Source organism: Malurus melanocephalus, unplaced genomic scaffold (genome assembly GCF_030028575.1).
Source record: "Malurus melanocephalus ecotype Western Australia unplaced genomic scaffold, MMel_1.1 scaffold_6, whole genome shotgun sequence".
NCBI lineage: Eukaryota > Metazoa > Chordata > Aves > Passeriformes > Maluridae > Malurus > Malurus melanocephalus.
In genome coordinates, this window is record NW_026623238.1 from 603963 (window position 1) to 623318 (window position 19356).

At 43.6% G+C, this 19356-nt stretch overlaps 1 protein-coding gene across 1 annotated transcript in view; it reads left to right on the forward strand.

Moving 5' to 3' along the window:
- The window catches only part of ADAM17 (ADAM metallopeptidase domain 17), a 34496-nt gene extending 15817 nt beyond the window's left edge, over positions 1-18679 (forward strand). Inside the window, exons 5-19 of the mRNA XM_057371489.1 lie at positions 1138-1306; positions 1842-1972; positions 3644-3733; positions 4785-4898; positions 5420-5564; positions 6097-6185; positions 8051-8203; positions 9018-9217; positions 10192-10295; positions 10968-11102; positions 12000-12130; positions 13104-13182; positions 14318-14406; positions 15045-15101; positions 16691-18679. Of these exons, the coding sequence (XP_057227472.1) occupies positions 1138-1306; positions 1842-1972; positions 3644-3733; positions 4785-4898; positions 5420-5564; positions 6097-6185; positions 8051-8203; positions 9018-9217; positions 10192-10295; positions 10968-11102; positions 12000-12130; positions 13104-13182; positions 14318-14406; positions 15045-15101; positions 16691-17038 (2034 nt within the window). The 3' untranslated portion in view covers positions 17039-18679. The remainder of the gene's footprint in view (positions 1-1137; positions 1307-1841; positions 1973-3643; positions 3734-4784; positions 4899-5419; positions 5565-6096; positions 6186-8050; positions 8204-9017; positions 9218-10191; positions 10296-10967; positions 11103-11999; positions 12131-13103; positions 13183-14317; positions 14407-15044; positions 15102-16690) is intronic.
- Positions 18680-19356: the final 677 nt, after the last annotated feature.

Here is a 19356-nt window from a genome sequence, read left to right on the forward strand (position 1 = left end):
TGCTCCTGGCTGCCTGTCTGTGAWGCTGTGGGCAGGAAATGGTGTGCAGCCTCTGACTTGCCCATGCTGCCTCACTGTTGGTGTCCCCAGGTCACCTTCAGCCACTGATCAGCCCTGCATGGGATGTTTCCTGTGTGCAGTTGGAGAGGGAGCATGCCTGAGTCTACTCACTGAAGGGACAAAGCTGCTCTGCCATTYCCTGCCTTTGTTTATATGGTAGTTGTGTACCATTTGGAARGGCTGTGGACCTTTGTGTAAACCAYTGTTGTCCTCMCACCTTGCCTTAGTGTATGAAACTCTCCATTTTGTGCTGCAGACATGTGGCTGCTGACATGGCACAGCCTTCAGGTTTCAGGACCTTTTTGCTGTGAACTGAAAGCAGGGTGTGTAAATAATGGCTGGCTGAAGTTGCAAGAGCAYTGCCTAAGGGCCAGAGGAGACCCAGAGCCAAGTGCTTTATGTTGTGGATGCAGGCAGTCTGTGCTGCTTGGCTTTGGCCAAAGAACTGACCCTGCCCGTGCTGTATTTGGTGGTGTTGCTGTAGCTCTAACACTCAGATTATAATAGGACTTGTCAGTAAAGTAAAAAGACTGTTTGTATGAATCTGCTRTGGGAATTGGTGTATTTCCTTAAGATTTTATGTTTTTCTTTGGTTTTGGAGAATATAAATGACTTGGCTAGCTGAACATTGAAGATCCCACGTTCTGCTGTGTGCTTAAAGGTTCTCTGTTACTGCCACCTCCTTCTGCTCAGTGCATTTTTTAGTACCGTTGAAGATCTCCTGGCTCCATGCTGTTACAGAGGGGAGCAGAGGAACTTGAGAAGCCTCCTCAGCTTGCTCATATTCTGGAGGGGAAGAAAAATGTCTCTCCTATGGAGTTATCCAGTGGCTGCCACTACTCTGTTAACATCTAGTTAGGCTTTTGGATTCTCACGTATCATCCGAGAGTTGAATTCTGTTGGCTTTCTTGGGGATGTCATTTTGTCAGTAGATTTCTTGCTGTGGGTGAAGTACATTTGTGCATTTATGTGTGTAGACAGAAAGCTGTGGAGATTTGATGCCACATACATAAAGTTTTGTATTTATCTAGACTTTGCATTTACTTTGTGTTCCTAACTTCTCCTTGTGACTGTAAGCCACTGTGGAGATTTGTAGATGATGTGGAAGATGAAAGACTGCTGGTCTACAGATCTGAAGATATCAAAGATTTCTCAAGATTGCARTCCCCCAAAGTTTGTGGTTATTTAAAACTAAATGAAGATGAACTGTTGCCAAAAGGATTGGAAGACAGGAAGCAAAATGAGGGTGAGTATCCACACCTTGGGAGAGTAGCATCTTAGAAATGAATTAGCTCTTTAAATACACTGGTGGGTTGGGGGTAGGTAGCACTCCTCCTTCTGCATAGTGAAACAGCTTTGTACTTCTGGGCACTGTGCAGCAGGACCTGTTTGGCCTCTATGGTCAYTCAAGGAACCCATCTTGAGCTACGATAGGGTTTTGAAAGTTTTTGGTCCCTCTTTCCTCTGTGCTTTGCTGTGTCAGCAGAAGTTGGGGTAGTGACTAGGAACAGAGGAGGAGAGGTGTTATATGGCTGTGGTCATGGCCATTAAAGCTTTATAGGTAAACCTGATGAATTACTCAGTCTCACTGCCTATAGCAAGTTTCAGGACTGTTAGGAAGAAAATATTTAAGAATAGCTATTAAATAACTAAGCCCCAAACTAAGCATCCCCATTCTCCTCCGAGAATCCCACACTCACATTCATGTCCTAAATAAGGACAACAAACTCAGCAGTGGCAGTAGTATTGTGTGTTTATTTTATTTGAAATAATCACTTTAGCAAGCACCGATCGGAAGAAAAGAGCCGTTCCAGAGAACTCCAAAAACACCTGCAAGATGTTGGTAGTGGCAGACCATCGTTTTTTCAAGTACATGGGCCGTGGTGAAGAGAGCACCACTATAAACTATTTGGTAAGTAAATGTACCGTGATAAAATTTGCTGGAATAGATGCAGGAAAACACAGTGATCCAATAGAAAAAACAACATATAGCTTACATTACTTTTGTGCACACAGCTTTTTCCCGGGAAAGTGCTAAATCATACTTTAAAAATATTTTACCATGAAAATAATGTAGTTCAGTAGTCTTCAAAATTGACTTATAGGCAATTTCCTTTCTCTCATATACTTTTGCTGGCTAGCCTTTTTTCTGCCCAGGAACTTTTCTTCCCCCAGTCAGAGCTCCAGAGTCTCCTGGATTTTGAAATCCACTGCAAATGATCTGATCACCTTTAAAGTTGTAGCATAAGAGGTTAAAGCAACTCATAGATCYTCCTTTCCAAATTTTTTCAGGATTCTCAGTCCAGAACATTAAAATTAGAAGCAGGCCCAGTAAATGATTTGGTTGTACGTGAGTTTTGTGGGTTAACCCCAGCASGTTGCTCAGGCACAGGCAGCCACTTGCACTCTCCTTACAGATGGAATGGGATCCGAAGGGTGAAGGTGAGACAACTTGTAGGTTGAGATAGAACAGTTTAATAGCAAAAGGTGTTCACAGTAGCAAAGCAAAAGGAGGGAATTAATTCACTGCTTCCCATCAGCAGGCAGRTGTTCAGCCATCCTTGGGAAAGCAGGGCACTATTGTGTGTACCAGTTACTGAGTGACCCAGCCAAAACTCTGSAGTTGTCTGTCTGACAGGTTTTTGTGAACAAGGCTTACCCACAGCCTTTCTGCAGAACTGGAGAGTATGGGGGTTTGGGGATTGGAGACAATACCAAATGAAAAGAGCTTTGGAAGCCTGTTGTTTGTCAGAAATTTCTTTCTGAGCTTGACTCTGAAATGCTAATCACTCTGTTCCACTTGTGCTGGCTTTTTGACCTTTCTGTCCCTAGAAATGTTTTTACATACTCCAGGTAAGGGGGCCTCATTTGGTGTGTTTGCAGAGGTGCTCTTATCTCACCATCTGACATGTGCTGAGGCTGAGCCCTGTTGTGTTTCTTGGGTAGATGGGTGCTGTTAACAACACAGCTGTTGGAAAACTAAAGCATAAAYGATTGTTGAGTGACTCTGAATGTCACTCATCATTCTCAGCGAGTTTGGCAGTTTATATTTGGTAGAAGGTGTTTTTTTAAGAGCACAACTTGAAAAGGGAAGTACTGATTGTGAGCACTGATAAGAGACTTTCTGGAACCTTATGTTTGAACCATAATGAGGTAAATAATAGGTTTTTGGCTTTGTGASGGGAGCAAGCCTGGGTGGTCAGTTAAACTAGTTAAGCACCATGCTAAAACAAAGCAGTAAAAATAGCTCCCTCCTCTGCCCTTACCATCAAAGAAATCTGGAAAATTAGTGTTCGAACAAAGTGTTTCCTAAAATGTCTTGTTATTAATATTATTGCTTTTCCACTGCACAAAAAATGTGATAAATGGAAACGTTTGTGGTATTTTCTTATGATGGAAAATTTTCAAGTATATTGGATAATACTGATCCAAAACAAACAGTACTTGGATCCAGGGAGTTTGTCTGTCACCTTACACGAGGTTCAATTTTAATTCAAGTGACTATTTCTAGGTAAGTGTGTTGCAGTGTCTCTTTCTCTACATGARAGCTTAGCTGAGCAATTTGTTTTTCTTTTCTGCACAGATTGAATTGATAGACAGAGTAGACGACATCTACCGAAACACTTCCTGGGATGATGGAACCTTCAATGGGTACGGCATACAGATAGAGCAGGTATTCACTGGACTCTGCAGAGGGCTTCCAAGTTRAAGGAGCGTGGTTTAAATAGCAGGGTGTTTCTGATTATTTTGTTTGGGTTAGAGCTAAAATAATAAAATCCTACATTATTGACTCCAGCCAGGAGCACTCYGAAATAGCATCTTGCCAGTAGTAGTGTTAATGATCTGACACATGATGCCCATTTTCAGTTCCTTGCAGTGTTTGAGATGTAAATTTTCAGGGAGAACGTTTCCTTATTTATTCATAATTCAGAAGTGCTTTTTTTTCTGAATATGAGCAAGTTTTGTTTCTGTCAGACATACTCATGCATTTATTTCATATTTCTGCCTATGGCTACTGCTTGGCTTACAAAGCCTGAGTGGGCCTCAAACACAGGTGAAAACACACAAATCTTGCCTGAAGAGCTTTAACGCCTCCCTTAGACATGATGGTAGTGCAGAGGCTGGTATATGGACACATGAAATGTAGTGACTTCAATTTCTATGATGGCATCTCAAAGTTAATGTGCAGAAATCTGGAAAAGGGCATTRAAACCAGGAGGAATCTGTCAGCTCAGCATACTGCAAAAGCTGTGATGTGGGACATGGAGACAATTCAAGCCAGCTGCCCCTTTGCTGGGAAAAGGTCTGCAGGAACAAGGAAGGAGCTTTAATAGAGCAGGAAGGGGGTAGAGAACATGATGAACTAATCCTGGGTTCTGGGAAAGTAGCAATCCTTTAAAATACATTTTAGTTAGCTAGAACTCTGAAATGATTTGGGGGTATTTACACTAGTTTTATTTGTTTTGGATTTTTCTAAAAGTAAAATGCATCTCAAAGCAGAATTTTACAGTGAAAATTTCTGATGTTATCCTGTAAAAAGGGTTAGTTACAATGTAGTTACTTATGATTTAGTTGAGGCTGGAAAGTTAATATTAGAATCATGCTGAGTCTGATTTTTTTCCTTGCAGATCTATTGAAACATTTAAAATTACATCAAAACCTTTTCTGTAGCTATAAAATTGACCAAAATTCCTCTTCATTATTGTTGCCCTTTTGACATGCAGATTATCATCCACAATGAGCCAAATCCTGTAAAACCTGGAGAAAAGCACTACAATATGGCAAGAAGTTACCCAGATGATAAGAAAGATGCCTGGGATGTGAAAATGCTGCTAGAGGTAGGTTCTGACTCTCGAAAAATTTGGTCCCTTACAGAGAATTACTCAGTCATACGGCTGCTCTGTAGTAAYGGGTGAAAGTCCTCTGCTTCCTCTGAATGATGTGTAGATGTCACACAAAGTCAAACCAGCTGCTGTGCCCTGTAGCCCTTGGTAAAGGGCTCCCTTGCATAATTACAGAGCAGACATCAATTAGTCTTATTAATGTGGTCTGAGTCAGAAAGGCAGTCCTGGTTCATCTGGCTCTGAGAATGGCTGCCTTGTGACCTTCATCAAGTTATTGTACTGGGCTTTCCCCTGCCTGTGGAAAGGGAAAGTGAATAGACAAGTTATGTAAATGAATGTGTACAGTGTACTTGGGCATTAATTTCYTGCAGCTCTGTAGGACAGCTAACAGCTACTGTTTTCTGACTTAACCAGATCTAGGAGTCTGGCATGTTAGATGTTCTTATCTATGACTTCTAACATTCACTGTAAACTGTCTTAACAGAGATTTGACCTTTTTTTTTTTTTTTCCAAAGCAATTTAGCTTTGATATTGCTGAGAAAGCAGCTCACGTGTGCCTTGCTCATCTCTTCACGTATCAAGATTTTGACATGGGAACGCTTGGATTGGCTTATGTTGGTTCTCCCAGACCTAACAGCCATGGTGGCATTTGTCCTAAAGGCAAGGCTTCTCTTTCTTTTGTCCCAGTTGTGGGTTGCAAGCTAGTTTTTGTTGTTTGTGTTTAATCCTTTTCTCCAGCTTTCATCGAGTATATTGTGTTATTTGCATAGACTCTAGCAGTTGTTTTTTCACATAGGAGAGATGGCCATTTTTGTCTGAAGCTGGCAAAAGAGGGAAAGATAAAAATCCCCAAACAAAATCACTAAGCTATCAGGKGTGAATAAGGTGTATAGGAAAAAAMCTGTTCTAAGGACTGCTTTGTGTGGGTGCATTTTGCAGCGGTTCTGGAATGGCAGATGCTGCTGTCTTGTAAATTTCTGGTGTTTTCCCCTTTATGCAATACATGAGCTGTTGGAGYTGTGCTTGAAAGATTCCCAGCTCCAAAAATTGGCAAGAGGCAGGGTCTCACTAGTGAGCCTGTGAAAACAATAAAGCTGTTCATTTGCCCAGACAGCTATTCCTCTCTCCCCAAAACTAACCTGAAACCCAAGAAAAATGTTTCTCAATTTTAATTTATTTCTCACTTTCGTAGCTTATTACAGTCAAATTGCAAAGAAGGATATCTATCTGAACAGTGGCTTGACCAGCACCAAGAACTATGGGAAAACCATCCTCACAAAGGTAAGAAAGTATTCTCCTTGCACATGTGTGCTGGTGATGTGTCATGGGATTGTGACAAGCAGAATTCTCTCAGAAAAGAGCTTCTGGCTCTCCATTTGAGTCAGATCTCTGGGGATAAGGAWATAGATCACAAAACAAAAATCACCGCTTTTGTTGTTGCTGACAAGGGRAGGCAGGACTGAATGGAACTGAAGATTGAATTCACTGTGAAACAGGAATGAGGAAACAGCCCAGGAGCTGTAGTAGCTCATAGGAGCTGTAGTTTTCTAGATATAACCAGGTTTTTGATGTCTAAAGATGAACTTAGATGTATTTTGGTTTAACAAAAAATCCTCAAACAAACAAYAAAACTCTAACAAAACAAGCCCTCAAACAATAAGCAGGCAAAGTAGGAGGTTTAGTTTGAGCCTTCTAATGAAATTGCTCCACCTGATTTTTGTGTGTCCTGAGTAACTAGAACAGAGAACAGTATAATACACACTGCTTATTGGTGCTAATACTGAGCTTAATGTAAGTCGACACTTTCTGGACTTTTTTCCATACTTTATTGTATGACTGTAAATACACAAAGGCCTGAATATGAGCTTTGTCTCTCCTGTAAAGACACCAGAGCAGTGCCTATGTCTGCTTCTGTTAATAATCTTTGCAGTTGGGCATATTTTGCTTTTGCTGACTTCTGCTGGCTTCTSAGCTGTGCTTTTCTGTAGCGTGATTATAGTAGGAATTTATAATTGATGTGTGGGCTAAAACTTGGCAGAGAAACTGTCAAGAAGATAGGAAAAAAAAGACAGTAAAGCTTTGTGTTAGAGGGATGTTGACAGAGAGCTCTAGCTGTTGCYATGCTATTTGCATTTGTTGTTCAGTCTCCAGACTGGAGTTCTGCCTTGGATTACAAAGGAAGCTGAGTTTTCTGTCTTCCCAGTGGCAGGCTCAAGGCTTGGGACGATGATTCACAGTGATTTCACAGGGAAGGTGCCGCATGGTGTCCACTTTGGTTTAAAAAAACCAACAAAACAAGCTTCTTAAAACTTCTCCAAATGAAACACAGTGAAGCACAGGAGAGATGCCCAAGCAGCTCTTCTGTCTCTGGCTCCCACATTAGCCGTGCTTAGACACAGACCAGGGCAAGCTCTTGCAGTGTTTGGTCCTTCCCATGCCCACATGGCAGCTGCAGTGATGGTTCCTCTCCAGAGCTGCCAGGTCTCCTTGTGGTTRCCTTTATTTCTGTGTGAGTTGAATTTGTGGTTGTCACCTTGTGAKCTTGACACCATCTGCTGTGGGAGGTGCGCAGCGAGCAGAGCCGGTTKGGGATCCTCAGTGCAGACAGGCCTGTCTTGCATAAATGATGTTGGAAATCCATCCCTGTTGGGCCTCAACTGTCTTTCCTAGAAATCATGCAATAGCAGAGTTTATTCAGCACTCCTAATGTCATCATCCRTTTAGAAGAAATAATTCTTGTGGCAAGATACATTAAACAAAGAGATTGACTAATCATAGTAGCTAGTGTTTGTTTGGATTGGGTTTTGTTTCAACTTTTTATGCCTTCCAGCTACTTAATAGCAAATTTTCATATTTTAAGCATTTGCATTGCCTTGAAAACAAGCTTGAGTTGGTATTCTAGGACTGCATTTTGCCTTGAACAGTGATTTCATGTTCAAATCTGATTCTTGAATTTGACTTTGAAAAGGACCACAATTTTATTTACCTTCATTTCTCCACTTCTAAAAACATAAAAATGTTCATAGGAAATTCCTGACCATGTTGGTTATCTTAGTATCACTGGTGGCCTGGAAGTAGTTGGGATCTTCCGTCCTTTATTGCTCAGACTACTTTTTTCAACATTGCTTTTTTCTTGTTCAAAAAAGGAGGCTGACCTGGTCACAACACATGAACTTGGACATAACTTTGGAGCAGAGCATGATCCTGACAGTCTGCCAGAGTGTGCCCCCACTGAAGACCAGGGTGGGAAATATGTCATGTATCCTATTGCTGTCAGTGGGGATCATGAAAACAACAAGGTATAGTTGTTTAGTTTTCCATCAACAAAAGTATGTGCTATGGTCAGTGACCCTTTGCATGGCAAAGCTATTTAGTTAATGATTCCTGTAGTTTGAAACCACCAGAATGTAATGGATTAGCCTTAATTTGCATGCACTTGGGTTCTCTGCAAGATAAGCTCATCTTTGGAATCTGGGTTCCACTGGAGTTCATAGTGTGTCAAGGTGCATTTTAATTAGTTGCTTGTAATTAGCTGTGGCCATATGCTGCTACCAGCAGGTCATCAGCAAGAGTCCAGCCCAGGACCTTCAGTACCACACAGCACTGGGGTGGCCCATAGCTGCTGTTGGAGAGGGGCTGCCAGGTGCCACAAGTGTGGTGGAAGCCTGCCCTGGCAGCGGGGAGTTGGCCTTGTGCCTGTTCTGCAGATGAGAAGCTGAGATCATCAGGGGATGGTTGGTCTGCAGTGAGCTCTGCCCTGTGGCTGTGCCCAGCCCYGTCACCCAGAGGCAGCGCAGTCTGTGCCTGTTGCTGCAGCTGCACATCCCGTCCTGGGGCTGGGGAAGCCCTGAAGCYGTGGGAGAGCTGGAGCTGTCTCTGAGCCAGACTGCGTGGGGGAGTCCCTGCAGTGTGGAGCAGTGCCCATTATGGACTCAACTGTTACTTTCCCCTTTAAAATTTTTCCAAGATATCAGACTGACAGTATAGAGGGAATAACTGCTTTCTGGGATGCCGGAACTTGGAGGCATAGAGAGGCTGTGGCTGTCTTAGGTGTCAGTTGTTGACAGAAAGGGACACTCCTCAGTGCTGCTCTTTTCCCCTGTGACTCTTTAGATGTTCTCAAGCTGCAGCAAAAAATCCATCCATAGGACCATAGAGATCAAGGCCCAGGAGTGCTTCAAAGAGCGCAACAACAAAGTGTGTGGGAACTCCAGAGTGGATGAAGGGGAGGAATGTGATCCTGGTCTCTTGTACCAACTGGCTGATCCCTGCTGCTCTGCAGACTGTAAACTGAAAGATGGTGCCAAGTGCAGGTAAGGGGAAATGACCTGCAGCTTCTCTTTACACAGGAGAGAATGATGGGCTGGGCTGAAAACTCCTACAGCCACCTGCAACATCACAGGCCTCTTTTGTGGCTTCAAGGCTAAATATGTGAGTTCACRACAGTAAAAGATTTCATGAAAGGCTTCTGTGTGCATACATTAATTTTTATACCATTCTGTTTTCCTGAGAAGTGTCAAGAACCACAGGCTTGAAAATTACTGTTGTGTTGTCATTTATATTACTACCATTATTATTAAGCAAACTTAGACAATSAAAACACATTAAAAATTTCCTGTGCCAACTTCCTGTGCAAATACAATTTTTGTTTGTATTGGAAGGTGGCTTTTTACACTGGTATATACTGGTATTTCCAGACTGCTGCAAAATGTGTTTGAGCAGACTATACAGTGACTGCACTAAAGACTCCTCTTTCTGTTGTTGCTTTTTGGGGTGTTCATGTCCTTGTTGCAATGCAGTGTCCAATCGTTTTTTTCACAGTTCAGGTCTACACCACGTAACATTAGAGAGCTTGTGCAACTCCTGTTGTTTAGGAAGAAAATCCATCAATTTTAATGAGTATTTTATACTATAAGGGCCTTCTTGCCTTAGGTGAGAACAATGAAAATAAAAACAATGCAGAATACAAAGTAGGAAACCTTCAGGACAAACAGAAAGGGGAGAAATGTTTGGGGAAGGAAAGRATCCAAGTGCCTTGAATAAAAAGGGTCCCTATGTTGTCTCTCAATATGTTGTACTTTCTGTGTGACTTTACTTTTAGTACATGAAGACTGAAAGGTAATTGTGGGAGTGGGCAGAGAGGGCAAGGGTTGAATCAATGAGTCAGTCTCCAAGACGTAGGTTTTTCTTTTTCCTAAATGTCTTTTTTCTCTGGCTTTGTCACACTTGTACATATTTTTAAAAAAATTGGTTAATATTTATCTCTTTCATTTTGATCTTTCCGCAGTGACCGGAACAGTCCTTGCTGTAAAGGCTGCCAGTTTGAAAGTGCACAAAAGAAATGCCAAGAAGCCATAAATGCCACTTGTAAAGGAGAGTCTTTTTGCACTGGTAGGATGTGGTTCTGTCCCCTGTRCAGCTAGCCAAGTGCTCCAGGCTCAGTGTCCTGTTCAACCCACTTTCAGTCTAGTGCCCTTTAGTCATCCGGTACATATAATTTTAGAGACCAGTTAAGCATCACAATGTGCTCCTATAATGAGTTCCATTGTAGTTCAGGAGTCACTTTGTGATTTATTGCTTAGAAGACCATAAAGTGTTGATTTTTCCCCCCATTTTTTTCCCTTTTATGTTTGTTTCCTTTAAAAAAAAAAAAAAAAACAAAACCAAGTGTGTCACTGGGAAGGGAGAAGAATGAATTTTGCCATAGAAAAGGTGGAATTACTGCAATTCTGCTTCACTTCCCCACTAGTTTACTTCCTCCTCATAATCCTTCTTGGAGGTAGGRAGTGAAGTCAGTGTGTGCTTTGCTGAGGGGTGCTCCAGGGTCTGCACTTACTGCTTGGTTGCTAATGCCACAATGCCTGGGGTGTTGAAAGCCTCCAGAGCTTCTGCTGCCTCTCAGATCACCTGGCAGGCAGCCTGCAGATGAAAGCCAAGAACAAGCTCTTGGGATTTTCCTGGGATAAGTCTGTATTTCCATTATTTCCCTTTTTTCTTCTGCACACTTAGGTGCTCTGCCCTTTGCTCTAACAGTCCTCCCACTCTGCTGACTTCCATCTGTAGGGAACAGCAGCGAGTGTCCCCCTCCAGGGAATGCTCCAGATGACACAGTGTGCGTGGACATGGGGAAGTGCAAGGATGGGGAGTGCGTTCCTTTCTGCGAGAGGGAGAAGAACCTGCGGTCRTGTGCATGCAATGGTGGGTAACAAACAGAACTGAAACAGGACGGGGACTGAAATTTGTATTTCATCTCTGCTCCTTGGCTTCACTGTGGACTGGCCTGTTGAAGGGCTGAGTTTGTGGTTTCTGGAAAAGTTTAAACTGTTGGATTTGTCAGCTGTTTTCTGTTTAACAGGGGAATGTGAATGTCCTCTTGTCTTCTTGTGGTCAGATATTAAGATAAAACTTACAGTCTCACACTCCAGCTAAAGGAGAGGACACTCTCCTACCTTGCTGCTCTATCACAGATGGACAGAAGGGATTATAAGAATGTGGATCCAGCCTCTGGATCCACATCTGGCCGAGGAGTAGTGGCCTCCAATAAGTGTTTAAAGAAAGATTTCAAAGAAATTAAAGTGCCTGAGTACACAGAATCCCCAAGTTCATTCCCTTGCTAACCTGCCTGCCATATACGTCTCCCACTCAGTTTTCCTACTCCCTTGCTCTCCATATTTATCCCTTGAATGTGGTAAAGCAGCTAGGAGAAGGATGAAAGCTTTGCAGCACAAGGAATTTCTGTGAGCCGTGCTGTTTGAGATGGACAGCATAGCCAAGGAGAAAGGYGCCCAGAGGACTTGGAGCCTAAGAAATATTTAAATTTGTGTTTTTGGATGTGCTTAGAACCTCTTCACTGGCCTGTTGATTCCTGCAGTGTTGGGGTACCAGCTCAGAGAACTTGGTCCTACTGCATCCCCTAATATATTGCACAAAGCATGCGATTGAGTTTTAGGCTTGATCGTCAGAGTGCCCAAAGATGGGCGGCTCAGTCCTGCCCTTCCCTTGGGGGAAGCTGGTGAGGAACATGCTCAGCAAGGGGAATTGTGGGTTGCAGGYGACTCTGTGCTTCCCAGGAATGAGTTTGCTGCTTTATTACAGAAACAGACAATTCCTGCAAGGTGTGCTGCCGGGACGAGCAGGACAGGTGCACGCCGTACGTGGATGCCAACAACCAGTTCCTGTTCCTGCGCAAGGGGAAGCCTTGCACTGTGGGCTTCTGTGACACAAATGTAAGTGTGCCCAGCTCTGCTCTGCTGGGTGTCTGAGTCCTCAGAGAGGAGGGCTGTGCTGCGGAAGAGAAGCCAAAGCTTGGGCTTTAGATATTTTTTCACAGGGTAAATATTAAAGGGTGTTGGAGGCTGAGGGTGTTGAGTTCTGCCAAGACCCCTGCAAGGGGAAGCTGTTGCCTTCTGCAGCTGCTCATTACCCCCACTCTGCTGCTCCCCATAGCTCAGCCAGCTGGCACCCTGCATGAAAGAGGGGACTGAGCGCTGCTGTAAGCTTGACTGGGTTTGCCGTGCTTGCCTTTCCAATTGTTCCCRTTCGCCCAATTAATTTGTACTCCAATAATTCAGGTCAGGGAGCAATCACATRAAAATCTAGCTGTAAGTATCTGAAAGGGGCAGTGAGCCCATGATGGGTTGCTGGCCATGGAGAAGTGACCTTTTCCACGGTACAGCTGCATGGACACCTGCAGCCCCTAATGGCTGGAACTAAACTGGGTGTCAGCAGAAGTGAATTTGGGAGGGCATGCCCTAGTCCTTCTGTTGGCAGAACTGGAAGACCAAGTGTTAAATCAGCACAGCCAAATCTGGGAGTGAATTTGTCTGTAACCTTAGGCTCCTGAGAGCTGCAGCCTTCTTTGTGGATAATGGGAACTGAGGCTTCCAGTGTTTAAATCTCTCTTAAGAAACTCGTTATAAGTCCCCTAACATGGGCCAAAGGTGAGGTGGATATTGCACATTTCAAACACTAAAACTTGACCTGATTCAGACAGCAATTGACTTGAAACTGGTTTGATAAAAATAAAGGCAGTAAAAATGGACTGCTGCTATTGGGCATGAGTGTAAATCTGAATTCAGAATGTAAGTGAAGTCATGCTGTGTCTGTAGTTCTCATTTCATTACCATTATTGTATCTCCCTCTCCGAGAAGGCAGTACATAATGCTTAGGTAGCATGAGACTGTTCTGTTGTTTTTGCAGGGTAAATGCGAGAAGCAAGTACAGGATGTGATTGAACGATTTTGGGATTTCATAGACCAGCTCAGCATCAACACTTTTGGTAAGATACATAACCATATCCTTTGGGAGGTTTTGAGTTCATGACATGAATCTCTAAAGCCTCGGAGGGAGTTAGCTGGCTGTATTTATTGACCCATGTGCAAGGGTAGATAGTAGCTGTGCTAGTGATATATCCAAGTATATTTTTGCCTGAAGTTTGAAAATACAGATCTCACCTTTTAAAGCTGAAAGGATGAGGGATCATTTTGCATTTTTCTACTCCACTTTTTTCTAAGCATCTTCCAAGCTTGTGAAACATATGATAGCTTCTTGTCTGAATACCAAGAACTAGGTCAATTAGAGAAAAAGAAATAACAGTCTCTTTAGAGGTCAGCTAGATTCAGCAGGATATAAAATGGGCCTCTCAGTGGGATTTAAATGTCAGCAGACCAGGAGGGGAACACGTATTTTCTCTGTCATTTAGGAAAACCAGAGGTCACACACCTCAAGCTGTGCTTGTGCTGAGTCACTCCCTATGRCTGAGTGGGCCTCCTTGATCTTGATCCCAGCTGTGCAACCCAAGCAGGTGTCCCCTCACCCCAGGTGTCACCCCTGGTGTCTCGCTCTGTTACTGGCACCAGATTAAGCTGGTGCTGTGTCACAAACCCTAAGTGTGTGYGCCCATGGTACTGCTGGGCCTGCAGAGTGCAATAATCTGTGTTGGGGCTTTCAATCTCAAATGTCAGGGACAAAAAATTGCTTCTTAGGTAATTGACAAAACCATTTAGGCTAGTTTTTGAATCTTTGACTTTCAAATATTTTGTTTGTGGAAGCAGGTAGAGATCATGTGACTGTTACATCAGATTTTGGTAATGGACTCACAGTGTGTCTTGTGTAAGTGAGAGGGGCAGCTTGGCTGACTCAGTATATTCTAAAACAGCCCATATTAAATATTATAGCCTTACAGCATTTCTCATCAGAAGCAAAAMCAGGAAAACCTGTTATTATTAGCATACTGGATAAAATTTTCTAAAATTGTATTTTATCCTTGCCTACTCCAAAGTAGGCAGCCTSTGCTTCTCTGAGCAATTCTGAGGCACCACTTGCCTGAGCAGTGGCTGCAGAAGGGRGATAGATGTGTGTGTTCATAAAACAGTATTTAGTAGGTAACTGACAGATTTGAACTGGTTTCACAGGGAAGTTCCTAGCGGATAATATAGTGGGCTCTGTGCTTGTCTTCTCCCTACTGTTTTGGATTCCTCTCAGCATCCTTGTGCACTGTGTGGTGAGTAAGCTGTCTTTGAGATGACTGCTCTGTTGGATTTTGCTGTGAGAACACCCTTCATATGTGAAATGGCAGATGGTTGTGGGAGMAAATGATGGGAAGCTTTTAGCAAACCCTGGGGGGAAATCCAGCATATGTAAGGCTTACTGCTCCTTCAGTAGGCAAAACTCTTACTAAACTCTGCCAGGCCCTGGCAGACCCAGTGCTCCCATGACTATTCCCTGGAGCCTTTCCTATTCTTTCCCAGGCAGATTGTCTTTCTCTGCCCTCTGAATTCTACCCAAGTATAATTTTGGAACCTGTATCCTAAAAAACTAAGTCTTCTAAAGCCCTGCAAAGAAATAAGACACCCACAGTTTGAGGGGAGACCCAGAGTGGGAAGTGATCTTTGTTGAGCTTGGGTGGATGGGTAAAGACAAGAGCTCCTGGCAGCTGGGAGCGTGGGCATGTGGCGTGCTGCTGACAACAGTGTGGGCTTAGAGCAAAGGGGTGCTGTGYCCACAAGCCCTCCTGGGATGAATGGAAAGGCATGGGAAGTAGGGGAAGGGGAAAGAAATGCACACAGTGCTGTGTCCCTGCAGGAWAAAGGAGACCTTGCCATAGGGAAATTAACTTTCTTATTTTGTGTTTTTCAACAGGACAAGAAATTGGACAAGCAGTATGAGGAGAACACAAAGTCCCTGTTTTGCCCCAGTGTAAGTTGCTAAGTCTGAATTGGCAGAAAGCTGTCCCGTGTGTATTGGAAAACCTGAACCTCAGGTGTCAGTGGAGTACTTACCAAAAGAGTAATTACAGAGAGCCCCAGAGCCCCACAATGCAGAGGGGTCAATCCATGTGAGGGGAAACAGCTTTCTGAAGAAGCCTGTGTTTACTCTTGCCAAGCACTGCGGTATGGCAGGATCTGGTTCTTCCTTCCTGTAAGAGCTGTGCCTTATTGACAGAGCCACTCTGGTGCAGCAGAGAGGGGCAGGAAGCCACTCTGCTCTGCAGAGCAAAGCTTCACCCATTGGCATCCCCTCGGCACAGCGCATTCAGCAGCACCAGCCACAGCCATCACCAGCCAAGTGGTGTCACTGAAACACGAGGCTCAGAAACTCCAAAATGTGGTGTCTTTGCTGCACGATGGCTGTTTGCAGGAGTCTGCTTCCAGCAGCCAGATGTGCTACAGCCTTCCAGTTGCTCAAGGGGCCCATCCGTGACACTTCTCGCCTTGCAGATAGAGAGTGGGAAGAGGGGAAGAACAAACAAGTGCCAAGATAAATTTTAATTACAGTCCAGTAYAGGGCACCTTGTGACGTAGAGTTTTGGGTATCCTTTCCTGTGSTTTGACAATCCAGTTCCTATTAAGAACTGAAATATTCAATTAAGGAAATGTTCTGTAAGGGGAGAGGGGAAAAAAGCCTTGCAGAGCTCTTTGTTGTACTATTATTGAAGGAAGCATGCTGAAGTCAGAGACCATTGAGGCAGACTGCCTCTGTCATCTACTGTGACAGAATTGAGGGTGATCTTAAGTTTGAGTGCCCCATAGCTGGTCTTGAATGCCATTAAGAAAACTTAMCTTAGTGCTTCTTATTTACATTTAATCAAGAAAATCCCAGAGGCAGGAGAGAGCACAAGTATGCCAATGGTACCTTGCACCAGGAACAGTTTAACAGATTTTGTCTTTTGAATCTGASGATGGAGCAGTTGGGAAATGGTAGCAGGTAAACATCTCATCCTTCCCAGTAGTTGCATTTGGTGAGGTCCTTGGGRATTTTTTAAGCCTAGAGCTCTCTGGCTATTTTCCAAACCATGCTCAAATAGAAGCAGACATCAATGGACTTGTACTTGATCTGGGCTGCAGAACCTGGTTGTGATGAYACTGGTCCCTGCAGTCTTTGACCCCGTGTTCAGTGCAGCTTCTTGTACATGAAACCATGAACTCTGCAAGCTGGAGGACTGGATAACTGTTTCCCTGCACTGAGCTCTGTGTCACATGGCTTGACCCTGCATTTCCAGTCCTAGGTTTTGCCAAAGCTGTTTGGGCCCCAGGAAGGTAGGGCCTAGACATGAGCTCTGTCCCAGTGGGGCTCTCACCTGTGGTGCTTTATACAGAGAGTGGAGGAGAGAGAAAACAGCCTTTCTGCCTTTAGGGGGTGGTGTGGTAGCTTTTAAACTGTTCCAACAGGAGTGCAGGTGCTCCTCAGAAATGTCCCTTCTCCCTTTGAAAAATGGTGCAAAACTCGAACCCTGGACGAGATGCTGGTTGCTTTTGCCAGTGACACCGCTGCTGCTTGTCTTGCAGAACGTGGAGATGCTCAGCAGCCTGGACTCAGCCTCTGTTCGCATCATCAAGCCGTTCCCTGCGGCGCCGGCCACGAGCCGGCACCAGCCGCTGCAGCCCCTGACGGCCGCACCCGCGCCCGCGCCACCCAAGCAGGACCACCAGAGAATGGACACCATCCAGGAGGACCCCAGCACCGACTCGCACATCGACGAGGACGCCTTTGAGAAGGACCCTTTCCCAAACAGCAGCTCAGCTGCCAAATCTTTTGAGGACTTGACAGACCATCCTGTCATTAGGAGTGAGAAAGCTTCGTCCTTCAAACTGCAGCGCCAGAACCGGGTGGACAGCAAAGAAACAGAGTGCTAGTGTCCTGCTGCCTTCTAAATGTATGACTTGTGTCTGCAAAATAAGGATCTGAAACCATTTCATTTCTATAAATATAAATATATGTATATATATTTTTGTGAGGGAGTGGGAGAATAAGGAAGTGACCTACTGCAGATGCTGGTCATGTGTATGACCTTCCTTAAATTACATTTAWTAGAGCATTATATCTTTTAAAAAGGAAAATCCAAACTAGAACTGGCTTGTTTTTGAAGCTTTTTGGATTTGTTTTTCTACTTCCTTGACCTTTAACATTTCCTTCAACCTGTGGTGCAAAACCAAATATCCTGATGGATATTGGATTGTGTATATCAGCCTTTTTTTATAATTTAATATTTTGTAGTCTGACAGCACTGATAGACAAAATTAAGGGGCTTTTAAAACCAAAATGAACACTGCAATATGTTTCATAATAGAGTAGATAATTTAGCAATTTAAGGTACATGTAACCAAAAGCCTAAGCAAATGCCTTGAGAGCAGTGAAACAGATAAAAACACAGTCTCACAGCATTCAATGAAATGCATGATCAGAATAAAGCTTTATGATGCCCAGCTTCTGTATAAATAAAAGGATCGGAGAGGCTGTTAAACCATATATGGTGCATGAGAAATGCTCCTCTAGCATGAAACTCTTCTGCCTCAGTGCTGAGGTTTTCTTGCTTTCATGGCTTTTGTTGGGAGCTTCCCACTCTGCACTCAGGTTTGTGTGTTGCAGGTGTCTGGTTGGAGAAAGAAGTGTAAAGGAAGATGTCATTTATGCAGATGAGGACATTGTAAACTGCTGTTTACAGCAGTTTTGTGCAGAAATGTTTCTCCAAATGTTATTTTAAAATAGGCAACACTATTGTTGAAATGTTCAAATTGCTGAACTCAAGTTTTCCGTGGCCTCTGTGGCCTCTGGAAGTTCCTACTGCATCAATGAGGGCAAAAAAAATACTCTTGCAGGGGAGGCATTTGTTTAAACACAATTGTGAATTTAGTAAAGAAATAAACTTTCGTTAAAACTTGCAGGGTAAGTATAAGGAGGAGATTTTGTGAATTCAGATTCTCACACGYAGTAAAATGTAATGCTGAAAGTTGGTAATTGGATGGTGTCTTCTGTAGCCCTGGAGAYCTGTCAGGTAAGCTGAGACTGGCACATGAGCATTTTTTTAGCTTTGTAGCTGATGGACTGACAGTGGAGTCACAGAGCGACTCTCCGGGAGTACACCTTCATTCTGTGTCTGTTCTCCCACAATAATCCATGGATAAAACTGACAGAATGTGGTCAAGGGCAAAACCATTTAACTGTTACAAGCCTGGACTCAGCCACAGGGGAGCGGGGCTGCGCTGAGCCCATGTTTTTAATCGTGAGGGAAAGGAACCGAACCTGTGCTGGAAAGTTGTGTGAGTGCTCCCTCTCCTCCACACCCGAGGATACTTGTTACACGAGTACTTGAATGTGTGCCTTATGGTATTCCTATCTGACTAGCTATTGTGTTTTATATACTGGTTTTGAACTTTTTGGGGGGTTGTTTGTTTTTTGTTTGGGTTTTCATTTTTTGATTCAATGCAAAGTACATGTGTGAGGAGTTAATTTAATTCCCAACAAAATAAAGGCTTTTTATATTAAAAAACAACAAAACAGTTAAACCAGAGCTGTTTCTATGCAGTCCTTTTGTAAAAGATCTCTGCTTCAGTTGTCAAAGCCTGGCTTAAAAGTCTGGCATGCAGCCAGGCATGAGCCATGATTTCTGAYTGCTCCCTTCTGAGCTGAGATGCTGCAAAGGCCAGACCTGGTTATCCGTGGTGCAGACGTGCACCCTGAGGGCTGCCTGCTTCCTGCCCGGGCTGTAGCTGGTCTTGCCATGTGTTCTACAGATTATTATTAGTTCAAATGGTGGCATGAATGCTTAAGGGATGGGGGGTATGTTCAAATGCCTGTTCAGGTACCAAATCTGTAAATACATTTTCTCAGCACAAAGGTCTTTACATCCAAAACCACACAGTGGCAGGTGCTTGGGAGCGTGAAAATACAGATTTGGAGCAGGCCTTGGAAATCACAGAATCCATTCCCCAGCCTGAGCTGTATTCCAGAAAAAAAAGCATTTTTGCATGGTTTGTTACATCTAAGGCAGGAGGAGCCATGGCTTTCCATTAGGAACCCCTCTTGCTGTTCAGCCAGTCTTTACTGTAAGCATTTATTAAAGGATAGTCCAGTTTAATACTCATAAATATTTATATATTTGTTCTGGCTYCCTGCACAAGAAAAATAACTACTTATGCTCCAGTTTATAATACAGAGTAGAAGACAAGTCTTG